General features: G+C 41.6%; 1 protein-coding gene across 2 annotated transcripts; it reads left to right on the forward strand.

Annotated features, from left to right (window-relative positions):
* The first annotated feature begins 199 nt into the window (after positions 1-199).
* Positions 200-20,233, forward strand: cul5a (cullin 5a). 2 transcript variants are annotated; one of them, XM_063205407.1, is made up of 19 exons: positions 200-241; positions 1,318-1,427; positions 2,267-2,366; positions 2,879-3,055; positions 4,583-4,724; positions 6,188-6,333; positions 7,232-7,312; positions 7,594-7,687; positions 8,035-8,165; positions 9,864-9,971; positions 11,116-11,180; positions 11,643-11,775; positions 12,226-12,357; positions 12,892-13,015; positions 13,258-13,433; positions 13,711-13,872; positions 15,947-16,065; positions 16,583-16,706; positions 17,161-20,233. In XM_063205407.1, exons 1-19 carry the CDS (start codon positions 218-220, stop codon positions 17,353-17,355), a joined length of 2,343 nt encoding a protein of 780 aa, XP_063061477.1. In that variant the 5' UTR covers positions 200-217; the 3' UTR covers positions 17,356-20,233. The 2 variants fall into 2 exon arrangements, with proteins under 2 accessions (XP_063061477.1, XP_063061476.1); XM_063205406.1 differs by having other exon boundaries at positions 11,116-11,179; positions 11,633-11,775.
* The last annotated feature ends 859 nt before the right edge of the window (positions 20,234-21,092 follow it).

Raw genomic sequence — 21,092 nt, forward strand, 5'->3', positions numbered from 1 at the left:
TCCAAACTCAAACACTGAACTTGTACTTTCAAATGTCTATACTGTGTAGAGTACATACATATGCATGTGTTGGTTTGTAGGCCTATGTGACAAATTCAATAGCAGAAATTGGGAATATTCATGTTATACGGCCTTTTGACAGCACACAGCAATCTGACAGCATAACGTTAGTTAAGTAAAGCTCGCGAGATTGCACGAGGGGATAAGTTGAGGAAATATGGCGACGTCTAATTTGTTAAAGGTAGGAGGCACTTCAATTCAATGTTCCCAATATTTTGTTTTATGAGTCCTGCCAAGTGTGGTCAGCTTTACAGCTGCAGATAACGAGTACTATCTGTTTAACATGCAAATCCCACGAGAGACGATACATTCTGTTTCTTTGCTTGCAGTCCAGACAGTAAAACATAAAGCTCTTAGCTTGCTAGGTGGCTAACAAGGTCTTGCCGAAAGCCAACATTTGCTGCTTAGCTTGGTCGTTATGTGGCTAGCTATTTAGCTAGCTATTTAGCTTGGAATAACGTTAGTCTACCAAAATATCATTACAGCGACCATCGCAGTGGGCACATACCTTCAAATCTACCGCAGGATGTTCTGTCAATTATCATATTTAGTCGTCCTGAACCTTGCCATTTCATAACCACCTCAGAAATTCAAGAGTTCAGAAATGCAACACTTAGCTAGCTAATGCTGAAGTCGCAGCTATTACTCAGTTGATTTCGGGATATATCCTGTGCCTAAACCCTTGGTAGAACATAATTAGCAGTTGCCAGGTTGCAGACATTTCCTCTCCTGACCTGTCAAGCATCAGTTGGCAATGTCTGACTCAAAACAAAACTGTGTCGCTTGTGTCATCAGTTGATTTTGTGCACCCTGGCCTGAGCTGCTGAAACAGTGGATACATACAGTCATTTCAGTGTAACGGTGGACAGCAATACTTGAGTATTGCGTTACCCTGACTTCTGCAGCAGGGAACATATGACTTGTTTATCCTGGTCTCATCCCTCACTAATGTAACCTGCGGTTACAAAGGCTGTATGAAAGAAGTGTCCTCCCATACGTTTCCCCTTGTAAATTGATGCCATCTTATATTTTCCCTCTTGCACTTGCATTTTTGGCTTGTCGTACCAAAACCTCAGTTTTGTTATTGCAATATGTGTGATGCTGCATCATGTGGCGGAGGCTCCCTGCCATAGAGTAAACATTGCACTGTTTACCTGGCATCTTAGGCATATTAGAAATAGTAGGGCCTGTGCAGACTATGGAATGTCAAGCTTCTGGATCTAAGCATAGGTCATGTGAATATCTTGCCCCCCTCAGAACAAAGGGGCCCTCCAGTTCGAGGACAAATGGAATTCGATGAGGCCAATTGTCCTGAAGCTGCTTCGACAGGAGTCGGTGACCAAGCAGCAGTGGTTCGACTTGTTCTCGTAAGGCCATCCATCATACACCTTTTTGGTCGTTGACAACAGTCATGGGCACTCTGCATTCAGGAGCTTCAGTTTATTTAACACACGTCATACATACATACATAGACCACTCTGTGGTGCAGCACCACGGAATGAAAACTCAGCACCCCAAACGTCTGTCTGTCCCCCCCCCCCACACACACACACACACATACACGCAGATCAATAGTGCATACGTCAATTGGGGGTACAAGTGTAACACTGCACCTTCACTGGGTGGGGGTGGTAGCAGCACTACAAAATGCTACTTGGTCTGTTTGAGACACTGCATATTCCAAATCACACCTCATTTGACCTGTGCACTTACAGTCTATTCTTTCAAAACTCTTACATGGCTCATTAAAATCAGCTGAAAAGTGATACAAGATGCTTCTGAATCCAGGTGCCTCTCGACTTTATGAAACTGCCTCATTTGATATTGCTTCTGTATAGGATTTGTGTGGATGCACTTAATAACAAGCAGCCCTGACCACCCTCTGTCTAAACGGGTTCGATCATTCTTGGGTTCGTGTGGGTGTATTTTGACTCGTAGTAAATAATGATAAATCTCTGCAACACTGTTAAGTTAATGCCCCCAGTTGTTTGATGGCACGAGTCCTTCTTCAAGTGGGTTGTACTAGCAGAAGGACTAAGGTCCGAAACGTCGTGCCCTTAAACAACTGGGATCAGACATTAACAGTGTTGCGGACATTTATTATTTACATCTGTTATTTTATTTTGTCCAGCAACTGATGTGCGCGCATTCTCTGCCTTGTTGTATTTTGACTTGTCACTTGTTGTCGCTTGCTTGTCACTCACAGAGATGTCCATGCCGTATGCCTATGGGATGACAAAGGTCCCGCAAAGATCCACCAAGCACTGAAGGAGGACATCTTAGATTTTATCAAGCAAGCTCAGGCTGTGAGTAAAACGCATTGGGATGAAGGTCATTCCTGGTTATTGCCAACAACTGCAGGATACAATTTGTATACAGGGTCACTATATGATGTGTATTGCTATTTATCTGGTGCTGAATAGCAATTCAATGTTAGAATGCAGAGCCATTACAATGCAATGCTTCATTTTAGCTCATAAACAGTTTTGATTTATAACTAAAAATAGTTTATGTCTACTGATGAACTACATTAGAGTAAGTGTATGGACTTCTTTCTACCATCTTGGCTGGGTATATCCATAAACTATGATTAGATAGGTCACTTAGATATGCTGTATTGATACAATTTAATAAACACGCCTCTGTTCAACATGTACTATTTTAGCCACCTATGTCAAAAACTCCTTCTCTTAATTTGCTCAGATTTACAGGAAAATTGCATTGTTAACATTTCAGATGAACTTTTTAGTGGCGTTGAATCATGCAAGAATGTAAAAAAAAAAAACCCTCAACACCCATCCTCTTGTCAACTGTTTAGCGGGTGCTGAGCCATCAGGATGACACGGCGCTGCTGAAGGCGTACATCGTGGAGTGGAGGAAGTTCTTCACGCAGTGCGACATCCTGCCCAAGCCCTTCTGCCAGCTGGAGATCACGCTGATGGGCAAGCAGGGCAGCAACAAGAAGTCCAACGTGGAGGACAGTATAGTGAGGAAGGTGAGGAGATGCTCTACATGTGACATAACACCTAACAAAACGTCCACAGTAATATAGCATAGTGCTCAAGGAAGGTGACGAGACCCTCTACAGCAGACAAAACACGTAGTGAGGAAGGTGACGAGATGATGTACAGGAGACAAAACGTCTACAGTAATATTAGCATAGTGAGAAAGGTGAGGAGACGCTCTACATGAGACATAACACTTAGTGAGAAAGGTGAGGAGACGCTCTACATGACACAAAACGCCTAACAAAATGTCCACAGTAATATAGCATAGTGAGAAAGGATGAGGTGTATGACATACACCTGACGAAGACCAGACTACATGGTCGAAACGTTGTGTTAATAAACCTGGAGCAGCAACAGTGTGCGGACCTTCCTTCTTTTCATGTTTAATCGTGTTTAAGTCCGGCACCTGTCCAATCTGGATGTGCGCGCTCTCCAAAACGCTACTGTGTACGATATAGGGGGCCATAGCATCTCACAGCAGTAGACAAGGGGTTGGAGATGGTGGATGTTTTGAACATTGGGGAATCTTCTTTTCTTTTTTTTTTTCTTTTTTTTGGTGGGGTATGGGTACGGTATCGGGGATATGTTTTGCAATTTGCAGTACAAAAGAAGGGATTGCAGAGCGTGAATGCTGTGAAATGCAGATTTGCAATTACGGTAATAACTTTTCAGCCATAATCCCACTTGTCCCTAGACAGTATAGGAAGGTGAGGACCGGAGTTGGCGGGGGAGGGGTATGATATCGAAGAGGGATATGCAGCAGCACCTCATAGTACAAAATATGGGGTTGGAGGTGAATGATGTGAGTATTTTGATTGGTTAGATTGCTGACTCACTTGCTGGCTAGTTTGACATGACGTCAGACAGATGAGATTTTGCCGGTGGATAGCCAATCAAATCAGAGAATGCAACTTGCATAACATTGTCCAAACTTAGCAGAGCTAATAAAAACCTTTCAGGAGGGGAAAAAAGATGCCGTTTTGAAATGGATCTTGAAATTATAAATTTTACACCTCTTTGGACAACCCCCTCTTTAACTCTTAAACGGGCAAAACTCCCTACAGGAAACACTGGCCAGCCATGGTTCAGTTAACTCTGGATTATGTTGCTGTAATTTCAGTACTGCGTTCCGTACCTTGAGTTTGGAGTGAAAGAGTTCGCTCACACACACACTGTGCATTCCAATATGCACACTTCTGTTCTCCACTTGTGCTTGTGTCCTCACCCTGCCTCCTGGCCCCGCCTTCGTGGAGAAAACAATACCGTTTTCCAGCTGTCAGCCTAGCCACAACAACTTTTGGGGGACTGTTTTTCATTCATCATCCAGTTTGCAAATGAAAAAAAATGACTTTACAATTGAGCTTTTGCGAGATATGGAAATGTAATGCTGTTGTCAGTGATGTCACCATGACATATTGCTTCCTGGTACGAGGCCACAAGCAAAAGTGGAGGACGCAAGGTCGTATATTGGAACGCACTCACTCTCTCCTGTCTGGTTTTGTCCCCCTTTAAAGCTGATGCTGGACACCTGGAATGAGTCCATCTTCTCCAATATCAAGAACCGGCTGCAGGACAGCGCCATGAAGCTGGTGCATGCAGAGAGGCTCGGGGAGGCCTTCGACTCACAGCTGGTCATCGGCGTGCGGGAGTCGTACGGTGAGACGATGATGACTACTCTCGGTCGCAGTTCGATGAATGAGTACATGAACTCAGTGGTTCCCAAACTTTTTCAGTGGGGACCCCCTTTTGGACTTCAGAATATTTTCTAGGCCTCGCAATTGTTTTGCCCATTAATATTGCTAATATTGATTTTCTTAATAGTTTTTCCGCTAATATTGCTAGAAATCCACTGGACAGCAACTACATCTATTAGCTGTTAGCTTTTAACATGTGGATTTCCCATTTTTATGCGAAGTCCCTTCTCTCCGCGACCCCCTCTGCGACCACCCTAGGGGTCCCGGCCCCCAGTTTTGGAACCACTGGATTAACTCATCACTAACTCATGGAGCTCATTTTTTAAATTATTGACTATTGTAAGAAATACACAGACTCATGTTACTCATGAATAGATTATGTTTTAATGATGATTTTTGAGAGGGGAACATCATATTCTACAAAGTCATATTCACATCATATACAGTAAAAAAAGCTATAACATAATTTTCAAGTGTACTTTTCTATCAACCTTATTATCAAAATGAAGGAAGTCATGCGGAGAGATTGAATACCAGTGCAGTTCTGTCAAAGAAAAACTAGCATGGAACACGATACTATCTTGACTGGCCAGTCGGTCGGAAATTTCTTTGCTTGACTGATTTGAGGGCAATGCAGGTCTGGATCTCGTTCATTGTGAAAAATGTACAGCCTCATGTGACAAATGACTAAAGTATTGTGAGTCTTTTCATATTCCCATCATATTCTACAAAAATCATCTAAAATTATCATGACTTATTATTGTAAAGCAGAACAGACTTAAATGCATGTCTAAACACACATTTGGATCAATGTATTGGCAGTAGAGAAGATGGACATGAATAGCCGCACCATATGACTTCCAGTCCGGTCAGTAGAAACTGCTGAGTTGGCGTATTTATGCTGACAGAAAACGGCTAGCCTTCAAGTCTCATTTCACTAAATACACAACTAATAATAGGAAATGGACAGAAAATCTAAAGAAACTTGAAATGTAGAACTAGAAACCTCTGCCAAGGAAGCTGACTACAGTATGTTACAACCTTTTTTTTCATGTCTTTCTGCCTTGTTTTTGCGACGTTAGAAACTGGAGTGTCAAAATTCGCCCTATCCCGGCCGCAATGGTGAAGAATCTCTTAAAAAAAAAAGAAAAAAGGATATAACATAGTCTAATGTTTGTAAGTCATATTATATAGGCATAGGATTCCACAGCGTGTAGATGTTATGGCATCAGTGACCGCATGGCCTTAGCAGAGGTTTGCACTCTCTGACGGCTTCTCGTTAATTTATGTCTTCCCATAAATATGAAGAAAAGATCATGTTATGTTACTTTCCCTGTCAGTGTGGCCACAGTTCGGCAAAATAGGACCCTTTTTCTCATTCTTTGATGTCTTGTGTTTTCCCCTGGTGTCTCCCCCCCAATACAGTGAACCTGTGCTCCAACTCGGAGGACAAGCTCCAGATCTACAGAGACAACTTCGAGAAGGCGTACCTGGACTCCACCGAGCGCTTCTACAGGACGCAGGCGCCCTCCTACCTGCAGCAGAATGGCGTGCAGAACTACATGAAATATGTAGGTGCAGGCAGCTGGGACGATGGGGATGGAGGTGGAGGGGATGGAGGTGGATGGGGGTTTAGTGACATCTGTGTTATGTTGGGAGGTTGTCTCTACAGCAGAGATCCACCCCCCCACCCCTCTGTAGCTCTTTACATGAATGGCTGGTGTCGACCTTCATAAATGTATGCATATTAAATAATATGTAATGCAGGGATTCTCAAAGTGTAGCCCTGGGACCACTGGTGGTCTGCGACAGAGCTCAGGTGGTCCCTGAGGGGATTTCTAATTTTCCAAGACAAGCTTGCAGTAGGCTATATTTGTAACATTATTACAAAGATAAACATAGCTGAAGTCATATTTTTACCTCAATAAAACAGGCTTGTAATAAGAATAAAAAGTAAATGGTCTGCATTGAAATTAGCAGTGTCAAATTGCCACCCCTCAACTGTTGACATGTGGTCCCTGAATATTTTTGGGGGGACAAAGTGGTCCTCCTTAGTCTGAAAAAGTTTGACAAACACTGGTGTAAATGAGCTATTATTATTTAATGGATTTGCATTCTAAGATCTGTTGCCTTGTCCTTTTCAAACATGGCCCATATAGCCTTATAAAATATGATGATGTAGGGGGCAGGCCAAGGATTTCTGATGTTGAGTAGACTTTTTTCAGAAAGTGCGCTCAACTCCCAACTGTTTTTTACAAGGTCTTCAGGTGCGAGCATCGGCAAAGTCGCTGAGACGCTGAAGAAGGCTTAGGCCGAAACGTCTGTCTGTCATGCTAACCCACTAGAATAAAATGCAAGAATTACACCTGATAATGCGGCTATTCTATTAAATATGATGTTGAATAGACGGTCAGCTTTGATACTGTCGGCACAGATGCTGACTCTTGTGTTGTCCACTGTGCTCCGCAGGCAGATGCTAAACTAAGGGAAGAGGAGAAACGGGCACTTCGGTATTTGGAGACGCGGCGTGAATGTAACTCTGTCCAAGCAGTAAGTGCAGTGCACTTGGGTGCAGTATTAACTACTGTTATAATCATTCTGAATTAAGCTAATAAACATTAAAATGACAGCATTTTTTGTGATTTAGTGGATTAGATTAGGATTGGTTACAGAATCACTTTTAAAGTTTGTGGTGCTCTTATTGTTACTCTTACTGTTAATGAGATGCCTTATTGTATGACTTAGACAATGGTTGTTGAGTCCAAATTGATTAGTCATGTCTTGTTTCCAAAAAAAACACATCAAGTTTAACGTTTTAATCTTGCTTGCAGCTTATGGAATGTTGTGTGAATGCACTTGTGACGTCCTTCAAAGAAACCATTCTGGCAGAATGTCCTGGCATGATCAAACGCAATGAAACTGACAGTGAGTGAAGTAGCTCCCAGTTCACATCATTTTTCAGTTCTTCCCAGAATCCTGTTCCCTATTGCCAGTTAAAAAAATGTTGATCCCTGTTACCAGTCACACGTACACTGCCAAAAAAATCCACCTTGTAACAAGTAAAGGAATATGATCAAGAACAAAATTACTTTCCCCACTGGCAAATGACTTAAAACTTAAAAAGTCCAAAAGTTGTAATTCAAAAGCGCTAGTTATTTAGTGATTTTTACTTAAATTGATATTGAAACTAGAAAAATAAGCTTGCTTAGATGTAATTTCTTGCGGTGTATTTGGATCTGAAAACCAGAGTCTGTCTTGTCTGTCCCCCCCAGAGCTGCACCTGATGTTTTCGCTCATGGACAAAGTCCCCAGCGGTATCGAACCCATGCTCAAGGACCTGGAGGAGCACATCATCAATGCTGGACTGGCAGACATGGTAGCTGCAGCCGAGACTATCACTACTGTGAGTACTAATGTTAGGAACACTTCATAGGGGTGAGAGAGAAACAAAAAGCTATGCTTCGTCCCACTCATTTTAAGATATACTAAGAGGGGATTCTTTTCCCCCTTATTGGTATTATTTGTATTTTGTCTAAAAGTCTGCTGATTCTTGCTTGTAACATCCATCACATGTATCATATCGCTTCCACATAGTCCAGCTGACCTGATTGTGACTTACATGAAGTTGGACGCTGTGGGTTGCAAATAAGTGGAACATCTTTGGGGTTTGTTTGAGTATGCTTTCTCAGGGTGGCAGCGGGTCCTTAAAAAGTCTTAAAAAGTCTTAAATTTCATTTTCGGCAAATAAGGCCTTGAAAAGTCTTATTTTGTCTTATATTTTCAACCCAAATGTCTTAAATTTGTGGAGCTTAATTTAGGGAGGAATAATTATGTCAGCCATGTGATGAACTTAGCGACGGAAATCGGGAGTTATAGCCATGTAGTGTAATTTAGAACGCATTATTGAATTTTATTTAGTGTAAAGTTTCATTGTGTATAGTTTTGTGTTTTCAAACGGCTACTTTAATGTAAATAACCAATTGTTTTTTGTGCTTCATTTGAACCTGTGTATGATCTTGCGAGTTGGTCCTAATTTCATTTGGAAAATGGTATTGAAAAGTCTTAAAATGTCTTAATTTTGACTTGCTAAAACCTGATAACGCTGCGAGTTGGTCTTAATTTTATTTGGAAAATGGTATTGAAAAGTCTTAAAATGTCTTAATTTTGACTTGGTCAAACCTGTAGACACCCTGTTTATGTACGGGAAGAAAGGAATCACCACAATCTTCAGATGTGGAAAATAGCTTGTTTTATTGGGCAAGCGCCAAGACTAACGTTTCGACGTTCACACGTCTTCTTCAGAGTCAATATGGCAAACCTGGGTAGGTGGTGCTTAAAAAAAAACTTTCAGAAGCACCTGACAGGTGCGTAGGGGGGTGGTGACTGCAATCACCCAAGGGTGCCAATGACAGAGGCTGCACTCCAAAAACAAAAAAACAACGATAAAGAAACAAGTTCAAAAATATATATTGCACCAAAATAATATCCCAAAGAAAAATCACAAAGTGGAGATATCAAAATAGGGGGCATTTAAGGTCATGTTAATTCATCAACACCCAAAGGGTGCGTCATACAATGACTCAATTCGAGAGGGGGCAGTAGAATACTCTACAGAAAACAATTCTTCATTAAGGCCATTTGGTTCAAGTACGCCAGTATGCTTTGTGTACATTTGTGCAAGCTAAATAGACATTTGGGCCAATTTATAACCTTAACTATCTATAACCTTACCCTACATCACCTAGCAACTATGCCGAAACTAGTCCCACGTAGACCCAAACTAGTCTTCCAGAGGGATGTGGATGTCTAAAAATGGCCAAAATCTTGGTCACATTCGCACAAAAATATCAAACAAACATTACAAAATGGTCTATATGGTCAAAAAGCTTGTGTAATGGTCAAAAAGCCTGATAATTCTGCACACCCTGTAGTTTGTGCACAGTTACTGCTGATTAACAAATGTTGCATAATATTATGGTTTTTTTGTGTTAACCAGGTGCTTCTGTGTTTTGGCGTTAAATGCTCTCATGTCAAGTTTGCATTCCTTCATGTTGTATTTATGCAATGTTAATGTTAATGTTGTGTTTCTGTTCTCCCTCAGGACTCGGAGAAGTATGTAGAGCAGCTTCTCACGCTCTTCAACCGCTTCAGTAAACTGGTGAAGGAGGCGTTTCAGGATGACCCCAGGTTCCTGACCGCCAGAGACAAAGTAGGTTTTTTGCCTCTCGTGCCTATCAGCTGGGGTTTCTTCCTGCTTTATTAGAGCACAGCTGTTTGTGACTCTTCAGGGACACACTGCGGCTATTTCAGGGCCTGTGTCCACCAAACATGTTTTAAGCCCTGGGCTGGCAGGGTTTATTTTTAATAAAAATCCTATGATCTTCGGTGTCCACGGCAATAAACGTTAAGTGTTACAGAGACGTTGACAGGCTCTCCTTTTTTTTCTTTTTTTTGAGGCAGCTCTCAGAGCACGTTTAACTCAGTTCAGCAGTTAGAGCCACGTTGATCTCTTCTCTCACCCCATCACCCAACATAGCACTCCATCTTATGGTTTTTTGTTGTTGTACTGGATAGGTCATGGTTGTGTATAGGCAATTTATTTGCTTAATTTTATTGAAAGTAAAGCTTACAGTCTCAATTAGCCATCAGGCTACCATGCCTTATGATGCACATTGTAACTTAGCAACAGCAAGGTTAGAAAGCAGATGGGAAGCAAGGCTTGCAGTGCTAGTCTAGGAGACAAAACAAGTCCGACAGGCGGACAAAGATGCGTCCGTCTATGCACTGCCTTGTGGACACAATTAGAGAATGTGTTTCAGACGGACAGACAGACCGAAAGGACTGACGGACATATAGAGATGCTTATATGCATCTAAAATGTGTTTGGTGGACATGCATGTAAGAAATTCAGTTAGTTATTGTATTTCATATGATGACTGAAGTGAGTGAGTTACACTGGCTGATTTGTTGGATCTTTGTGCATTTGTGTACTGAGAGGCATTCATTGTGTATGGTTTGTGTATGACAATGTTGTCACAATAGTCAAGCTTGATTACGACACCTGTAATGCAACCTGATAACATTTTTTATTTAAAAATATGTTGCATGAAATTAATCAAGTAGGCTGTCATGATTTGAAAACTGGAGTTTTTGTTATTCCATCATAATGTACTGTCAGCATAGTAAAATAGTTACATGAAATGGTAAGAATTTAAGGTAAAACGACTCTAAGCTGGGTGATTTTCTTCTGTTTCTTGTACAATGTCTTTGGGAAAATGTACCAGTAATTTAACTCAAATCCCTGTTGAAATTTTCTCCACAATGTCATAATGAGGAAAATATCCTTGTTTCAGGCATACAAAGCCGTAGTGAATGATGCCACAATATTTAAGCTGGAACTGCCAACGAAACAAAAGGGGTGAGTCTCTGACAACAGTGAATGTCCTCTCAAATAATTTTAGTGCACTAGAGTCCTCTTGCCTTATTTAATACAAATGCTTCATCAGCCTATCCATGACTGTTAGGACTGTGTGTTTTTTTTTCTTAACACATTGATGCTGTATTTTGCGAATGTAGCGCAACATTCACCTTAGCGCCTGGAGCTGCATGACGCAAAATTGAAACTCATGAGATTTCAGATTTTTTATTAAAGGATGCAGAGATATTTATCTCAGATGCTGAGATATTTAAGTTTTTACAGGCTAACAGTACCTTTTCCAAAAAATGCCTTAGGCATTTAGCACCCTTTTTTGCAGATATTTTAGGCATCAACAGGTTAATGATACATACAACTTATGGATTAGTCATTTCTCCATTATTCCACGGATGACTTTACTGTGTGTGTGCGGTGTGTGCGTGTGTGTGCCTTCTGTTGCCCCAGGGTGGGCTTGAAAACCCAGCCGGAGTCCAAGTGTCCAGAGCTGCTGGCCAACTACTGTGACATGCTGCTGAGGAAGACTCCGCTCAGTAAGAAGCTCACCTCCGAGGAGATCGAGCTGAAACTAAAGGAAGTGGTAAGAGCAAGGACTCAACCACAACAGCTCTCTTTAAGAGAGAGTTTGGTAGAAACGCGTAGGCATGTAGCCAGTATTTAATGAAGGCTTTTTAACTTTAGTAAGGAGTGCCTCAAATAGTGTTTTTTATCTTTTCATGGAAGTTTGGACGCACAAGTTTTTTTGATGAGCACCCTTTTTTACTGACTGGATACAGGACCCAGTGAAGCATTCCCTTTTCTCTTTTTTGTTGCAGAGTTTGTTAGTTGTTGAAAAAAATGTATTGTTTATTGTTATTGCAAACTGTAATTTCTGTTATCAATGTTTTTTGTCTCTGTTTTTATTGTCTGTAGTTTTTGGAGGGATTGTTTGTGTTCTTGTTCTGTGTTTTAAATTCAATAAGCCATTCCAAAATGCGCCTCATTCCTAATATCTACTACCTTTAATATTTTTCAACCATTTTTGTTTCAGCTGTTGGTGTTAAAGTACGTCCAAAATAAGGATGTCTTCATGCGCTATCATAAAGCCCACTTGACGAGGCGTCTGATCCTGGACATTTCAGCAGATAGCGAGATAGAGGAGAACATGGTGGAGTGGCTCAGGGTAAGTAGAGGGCTCGGCACTGATACAATATGGGATAACACACACACACACACACACACACACACACACACACACACACACACACACACACACACACACACACACACACACACACACACACACACACACACACACACACACACACAAGCCTTAAATCAAAAGACAATTTTCTAATATGGCAACATATCAGGCAATAAAGCTTTTTTTGAATCTTGAATCTTAATGTCCATGTTTCAAATGCTGTTGCACTTCTTGCTGCACAAAATGCTTTTAACAAGTTTGTAACCACTTACTTTACTCTTTTTCTAATTGAAAGTATATGAACATGCACTGTACAAAATAAAATATGTATTATAATTACATAGGATTGGTAATATAAAATGTAACTTGGCTTTTACGCTTTTATTCACTAGAATACTCCTGGGGTTTCATCAAAAGTACAGATATGGGGAGTAACTTACTCAGTTTTCCTGTGCACTCCTCATTTTGTGAAGTTGCTTTATAGCATCCTCTCTCCTTTGGCTCTGTTCACAGGAAGTAGGTATGCCTGCGGATTACGTCAACAAGCTAGCCAGAATGTTCCAAGACATCAAGGTATCGGAGGATCTCAACCAGGTCTTCAAGGAGATGCATAAACACAACAAATTAGCGTTACCAGGTGAGGACACATTAGCAACAATCACTGTATCACCCACTCTCTTTCTCTCTCTGCATGTAAGGATTTTATGAAAGTATTTATTTTATGAAAGTATTTAATGTACGCATTGAGGCTACATTAATGATAGCCATGGGGCTCCTTTGAACTCCACTGCTCTCTGTCACAACACCACCCCTGTTTCTTTAATATTAATGCAAGGGTAAAAAAATGTGTGTTTAATGAAATCTTTGCTGGATCAACAGCCGATTCGGTGAACATCAAAATCCTGAACGCGGGCGCGTGGTCTCGGAGTTCGGAGAAGGTGTTTGTGTCGCTGCCCACGGAGCTGGAGGACTTGATTCCGGAAGTGGAGGAGTTCTACAAGAAGAACCACAGCGGCCGCAAGCTCCACTGGCACCACCTCATGTCCAACGGCATCGTAAGGGCTCCACTCTCAACTCCATTCTCATTAGGGATGCCCAGGGCTCTAAATAAACTTTTTCCATCACCATCTGAAATGGCTAGTAGAGGGTAATCTTACTAGCCAAACCCTCACACTCACCATTTGGTCAAAGTGGCTAGTCTGTGTTTTCATCCAGCCAAACTGAAATTTCATCAGCATTCCATACCCTGAACACAAAGTAAACAGTAAGTTACAGTGCCCATGTGTTAAATTTCATAATGTCACGATTTACCAATTTTTTTGACTCTACCAGATCACGTTCAAGAATGAAGTTGGGCAGTATGACCTGGAGGTGACCACTTTCCAGCTGGCTGTCCTGTTTGCCTGGAACCAAAGACCCCGAGAGAAAATCAGTTTTGAGAACCTGAAACTGGCCACGGAGCTGCCTGACGCTGAGCTCAGACGGACACTGTGGGTAAGTCGACATCTTCAGCTGAGTGTCAATGTCTTCACGTGCACTAGGCACACGATGGAATGAGCAATGCATTGCATTTCCCACTGTCCTATGCAGACAAGACAAAGATTTATGTGGGTCTAGTGTTTGTGGGAAGTTGAAGCACGAGAACCTTCAGTAAACATGGATGCAACGAAATCAACCAAGCCTGTCACCAAAGAGCACCATCTTAGAAAAACTACACAGTTCCAGGAAGCACTCCAACTGGACTTCATTCTGAAACATGGATGCAACTTCAGAACAGAACAGGACTGCCTAAATTGCTCAATGGACGAGGTGTCCAAACAAATGGCGTTTTTAGTTATCAGTATTATTGACCATCAATGAAATGGTTAGATGAAGAATGTTGAAAGGAAAATAAAGGTCCGCAACACTGTTTGATGCTCTCAAAAATTTAATAGCACAACGTTTCTGACTCTCAGTCCTTCATCACAGTGCAACATGATGAAGGGCTGAAAATCCGAAACGTTGTGCAAATACATTTTTGGGAGCATCAAACAGTGTTGCGGACCTTTATTTCCCTTTCAGTTGCCTTATTTCTGGTCCAGCACCTGTGCTACTGATGTGTGTGCATTCTCTGACTTTTTAGAGGAAGAATGTGACATCTCTGGTAAGGCTGTAACGATACACCCAACCCACGATTCGGTTTGTATCACGATATATGACCCACGGTTCGATATGGCCCACGATTTCACAAAAAAAATTGAAAAAAAAAATTTGAAAAAAAAATAATAAGAAGAAAATAATTATATATTCTTTGTAATTAATATATTTTTTGCATTTACCTGCCTGCATTAATTTTGTAGGTTTACAAGGCTGAATAATGTTGCAGATATAGGCTACCACTGCAACCTGTTCCCAGGTGTTGACATCAAAACACAACACAGAGAAATAAGGGATATTAGTTCACCAAGGAAAAATGCTTATAAATAGGCTAAGATCATATGTAGAGAGAGAGAGAGAGAGAGAGAGAGAGAGAGAGAGAGAGAGAGAGAGAGAGAGAGAGAGAGAGAGAGGAGGGTCAGGGTGTATGGTCATTGGCAGCTGTCTTACTTTATCAAACATAGCCTATCCAATTAATATCCAAACATTAAAACAACACAGGCCATATATCGTCAGGAAACATGTTGTATTAAGTTAGGCTACTTAAAGAAATGCAACACTTAATTTTGATTAGGCCTAAGTTAAATATTTCCGTAGCTCTTTTTGATCGTGCAGCAGCGCGTGCCCGCCTACAATCAAACCTCGAAATGAACCTCAGTTAGTTCTCACTGCTACGTAACGTGCACGTTTTTCGTTTCGTTTTGTAGTTTGACATTTTATCAAGAGCCAGAATGAATGCAGAGGCTGAAATGGAGCATGCTTTCTGCTTATGCAGGCGGTAATTTTACAATATAGCCTAACATTACTGTGGGAAGAAATAATCATGCTGCCTAATATTCTGCCTCAACGTTCGTCCGACTTCGGGCACCTCCCTACAAGCGATTCCAGGCTGGTTTATAGGCAGGCGGAGCATCTCGTGCGCTCTCTCTCTCTCTCTCTCCGCTCCAACGTCAAACTCCACTCGCAATACATCGCGCATGCATGAATAAAACGTTTATAACGTTTATAAAAGCCTTCTTGGTCTGTTGTTCATTTGTCCTTCACCTTCCAATGTTTGCCCAAGTTTTTCGTCTCGCGGAGGTTGCTCAGGCAATGGATAACAACAACGTGCTGGTTGGAAGGAGCATTTTATATGAGAAAGGGGTGAATGGAACTGTTACTCGAACGTGTGCGCCCTTTTTCTACTGGTCTTTTTAAGCGCATATGCAAACTCTTGCCTGTATGTTGCCTGTTGTGTTCTACACTGAGGGTAACAACTTTAAAAGGGCACATCGCGATTCTGTGAGGAAGCTTCGCGATAGGGGTTCGTGGGTCTGCGTACCGCGATCCCTCGGTTCGATGCAATATCGTTACAGCCTTAATCTCTGGTGTTCGGTTTCAATAACTCATGTTTTTGTCTCCCTCTCTTTTCCTCCCCTCTGTGTCTTTGCAGTCTCTTGTTGCCTTCCCCAAGCTGAAACGTCAAGTCCTCTCCTATGAACCTCAAGTGGGCTCACCCAAAGACTTCACGGACAGCACGTTGTTTTTTGTCAATCAGGAGTTCTCCTTGATGTAGGCATCCATTGACCTTTTCTCAATCTGTGCTGAAGTGACAGGTTACATTTTTTTGTGGGTTTAACAGTTGTGTGGCATAGCACAGCAGTGTAGGTGAAGCATGAAAAAAAACATCTTAATTAGATTTGTACAGAAGTGGGGTGATGTGAAAGTTTCAAATTACAGCTTTTTTTGTAAACTCAATTATTGGTGTTTAGCTATGGACAGTCTAGGCACCAGCACATATCGTTCACTGGTTTCTACTACATAAATATTTTTGTATTATTAGTCTATTTTTTTTTATCTTAACACCAATTCCTGTCCAGGGACTACAGATGGAAATTAGCCCTGTGGCTATAATCTGGCTCAATTGTATATTGTGCACTGTCCCTTCTAAATAAACAATAAATGAAATGAATGAAATGAAATAAATAAAGTATACGAGAGAAACCTAGCTGCTTAGTTTTTGCCATGTTTCTCGGCAGTGTTAGGATTGAATGGTTAAGCACTACAGATGCTGTGTGTCATCCCACAGAAAAAATTCCAAGGTTCAGAAGAGGGGTAAAATCAACCTGATCGGCCGCCTGCAGCTGACCACGGAGAGGATGAGGGAAGAGGAGAACGAGGGCATCGTCCAGCTCAGAATATTGAGGACACAGGTAAGCCGATGGGCATCTTCTCAGCCACAGAAGTCAGCTTTTATATCATGTCTGGGGTGTAAATTGCAAGCCCAATAGACAATAAATTTATATATATATATATTATATATACGGATTCAATTAGGAATGTAACTGTTTCAGGGAAGTAAGCATGATCAATAAAAAAAAAACCTTAGGAAATTCAGCAATTGCGTGAAAATGCATTTCACCAGTAATCTAGTGAGCGAATGACTTGATGGGCAATTTGACCAGCTAGAACCTTGCAAACACCATTTTGAGTCAAAAAAAGTAGCTACTGGTACTCAACTTATAAACCAGTAAAACAATCTGACCAATGGAAGCCCAAAACCATGATATGAACAAAACCTTCTTTTGGTGAGGCGTTGTGTCATCATCTCCTCTTGTCCTCTCTCCTTCTCTCCCCGCCTCTCCTTTCCTTTTCGCAAATTCACAGGAGGCCATCATCCAGATCATGAAGATGCGCAAGAAGATCACCAACGCGCAGCTGCAGACGGAGCTGGTGGAGATCCTGAAGAACATGTTCCTGCCGCAGAAGAAGATGATCAAGGAGCAGATCGAGTGGCTGATCGAGCACAAGTACATCAAGCGGGACGAGACGGACATTAACACCTTCATCTACATGGCGTAGCGCGGACGTCACGGCACAGGGGAGACGTGACGTGACGTGACGTGACGCATCTGCTGCAGACACTAAAAAAAAACCATCAACAACAACAAAGACGGAGATTGATAACCGTGATGATGACTATGATGGTGATGAGGAGAGTGTTGTCTGTGTGGGAGGGGAGGGGGGGAGGTTCATCTGCAATAGGAATGGGGAGGCCCTTTCTGGACCCCGTTGCTACGGTAGCTGCTGGCTCTCTCCCTCGCCTGCCCGCAGAGCACGCACATGAGAAAACCGGCTGGTTTTAAGATCAAAACAGTCACAATTCATTATAGCCAGAAGAAAAAAAGAAAAAACACCAACGCACCAACACGAAAAAATCCCTGCCTTATGTTACATTTTAACAAAGAAAAATGAACCAGGGGGATAAATGTTTAAGAGAAAAAAAAAATCTACACAAAAAGTGGTTAAAAGAATTATTCTCATTCTTATTCTCATGTTTTGGTTTTGGCCATTGGGACAGACAGGATGCATGGTGGGCGGTTTTGCCGTTTGTGTGTATGTGAGTGTGTCTACGTCTTCTTCAGCATGCTGTTTTTTCGTGGAAGCCCCCACCCCCCCCTTTTTTTTCCGTTCATCGCTGGACCTCTTGTCTGTGCAGTGTGTGTGTGTGTGTGTGTGTGTGTGTTTTGGGACAATTGCCTATGTGCTCCTCTACCCACCCACTCACTGTCACTCACTCAGCCCTAGATCCTTCCCTACCACACACCACACCACACACACTCGCTTACCCTCTCCTCCACGGTGCCACCTGGCCCAGCACATATCCCAACAACACGAGCGGCACTGAAGGAGAAATCTAAACGGACAGGAAGGTGAAGAACGTATAGTAGCCACTGCAGCCCACCAGCTTCCCAAACCTCTCTGACAATGACACACAATGAGAAGAAGAAGAAGAGCAACCTATACGAGCCTCCAAGCAACACAACTTGTTCCTGAGGACATATACGGGACAATTAAAAAAAAAAAAATCTAAAATCAGAAAACAACTTAGACGAACGCATCAGCACTTTTCACTTGCTCACAGTATGTCTGCATGGCTTCCTTTGGTTTTCTTTGTGTTTTGTTTGTTCTCTGTCTGTTTCATTCTTTCGTTTTCTTTTTCCTTCAGTATTTGGTTTGGTTGGATTGAAGTTTTTTGTTTGTTTGTTTTTGTTTGTTTGTTTCTTGCCAATGTCCAGTTGGATAGCTGTGGGTATGAAGTGCTTTGAGCAATTCTGGCGTACAACCATCATCACTGGGTATCTGCTGGTCCATAGCACCAACAGGGTCGTTAGTTGGGGAAAACCCTGTTCCCTCCAGCATTCATGACGTTTTGTTTGTGTTGAATGTGTGGACTAGCTATTATTCATTTGTCATTGGGATTCAAAACCCTATTTCAAGGTCAGACATGACTTTTATCATGGTATGTTTTGATGTCTTTGCTCTCATTTTGGGTGAAACGAACTGAAAAGTTGTTCTTCTGGAATGGTTACATGAATTACTACCATCCGACACTTCCCACCGTAAGGGGTTTGAAGATTGAGGCCGAGAAGATTCTTCTCGGATGCAATGTGAAACCGTTAAGTGTGTTGCCAACTCTGACTGTGTTGGATAATGACTAAGAAATAAGTTGTAGGCCATTTTGTTTCAATAACTTGTTTGTTACAAATTTAGGGTTTTTTTGCATTTAGGAGACACAAACTTGGACGTGGAACTAAGGTTTGTGGTGGCACTGAGTTTGACTGAACTGAGTCAAATAAAAAAAATTGAAATGTTTAATGTTCACAACAGAAAAGAAAAGAAACAGTGATTACATTTCACCTCGATATGAGACATACCTACCCTGGTGATAGGATACCAGTCCCTGTTGATGTCTTCAACTAGACAGAGAGAAAAAAGCACTTCAGATCAGATCCTAACAGCAGATGTATCAGAGATGGTGCACAGAGTTTGGAAAAGCTGTTGCCTCTCCTCACCTTGATCACGGGTGCATTTCTTGAAACCATAGTTGCTAACTACGCTGGCTACTTTGTTGTTTGTAATGCAATTTCCCATTGGCAACTACCCAAGTTGCTAACAGGCTAACAACTACTCTTTGAGAAATGCACCCCTGAAATGGTCAAGAATTCTCCAGCTTATCCCCACCCCCACCTATGTGAATTCCCCCTTTGCCAAAGTAAAGTTCTGGGGGTGCGTTTCTCGCAAGCATAGTTGCTAACCAGTTAGCAACTTCGGTAGTTGCCACTGGGAAATTGTATTGCCAACAACAAAGTAGCTAACATACTTAATTAGCAACTATGGTTTTGAGAAATGAACCCCTGATGAGTCACACCATTTCTACAGATTACAGGGAGGATGGCTCTCTGCCATCCCTCTCACTATTTTCTCACTCAATGACTAGTTTTTAGATGCTTCCTTCTTCATCTTTTATGTATTATTACTCATCTCAGTGAAGCTGCAATTGTTCAAGAAGGAAGTAGCCATGGGTTTGAATCCACCCATTTCCCATGTCCCCAGATTTAACAGAAACATAGATTCCGTTTGGGATTTCTTCCTGGTTATTTATTTGTTTATTTATGCCAGAATATCCATGTGATCGAATGTTTGATAAGAGAGTGAGTGTAGCCTTGAATACATGTTGCCTCATAGGGTTGTACATATGATAACTGAATTTGTTTCAATGAAAAGAGAGAGGGGAAAAAGGGTTGGGAAGGTTGCATAGCGAACACTATCTCTTTCATTTGAAGAGTTTCTTTTTTTTGTCTCGGATAACAAAAGTGACATGTATTGTGTGTCAGTGAGAGGGAAAAAAAAGATGACAACCTTTGTTATAATTGTCATAAAATATCAATGCAGTTCACCAGCTTTTGTTCTGTTTTTTGTTCTCAGTTTTTAGATAGTATTACAAGAGACGGGGCTACGAAAAGGCTTAAAACAGTTCCACTTTCCCATTGATCAATTCTGTTTTTCCCTCATCCCATTTTCATCACAATTTATCACACCGCTGACAGCTTTTTCTGGGCCCAGGACAAAGTAATCTGACCGGGCCCTCTACCCAATACATGCAATGTAATGGGGACCCAATTTTGGGCCCCATATTTCCCTGGGCCCGGCACAACATAGCCCTTTGTCCCCCCTGTCGGCGGGCCTGATCACACGTTTCCCACGTTACCCTCAAAGGCCAACATAAACCACATGACTGGTCGATGAGCACCATGATGGGCAATATGAATTAACACTGGTTTTGAATCTTATTTATCAATCACTTTCACAATGCAAGCTGAAGTCACATTGAAGTTAGTTACGTTTCCTCCATCACAGGTAAACTGAAATTTGGAAGTAGCTCAAAAATGCAATCATGCGTTAGATTTTGCTGGAATTATTTAAATAGGGTTTGTCATGTGTATTCCTGTGTGTTCTGTGCCACTGGTACAGTAGTTTTATAAGCTGTTAAAGGGCATATCAGACACATACTGGAGACCCAAAATCAATTAGATTGGCAATCTAAATGTTCATCATTGTGAAAGGTTAAAAGAAATTTAACAATATTTCTAAGATTTTAACACCCTTCTTAAAACTTGTAATCACCACTTACCCAACTATTTGTGCACCACAGGGCTTCGAACCGGTTCAAGGAACGAAAACGAAAACCAGGAACTTTTTGTATTTTACAGGGAACAGAAACGAAACCGGAAACATTATTATTTTTTATGTTCTGG

This window comes from Engraulis encrasicolus, chromosome 8 (assembly GCF_034702125.1).
Source record: "Engraulis encrasicolus isolate BLACKSEA-1 chromosome 8, IST_EnEncr_1.0, whole genome shotgun sequence".
Taxonomy (NCBI): domain Eukaryota; kingdom Metazoa; phylum Chordata; class Actinopteri; order Clupeiformes; family Engraulidae; genus Engraulis; species Engraulis encrasicolus.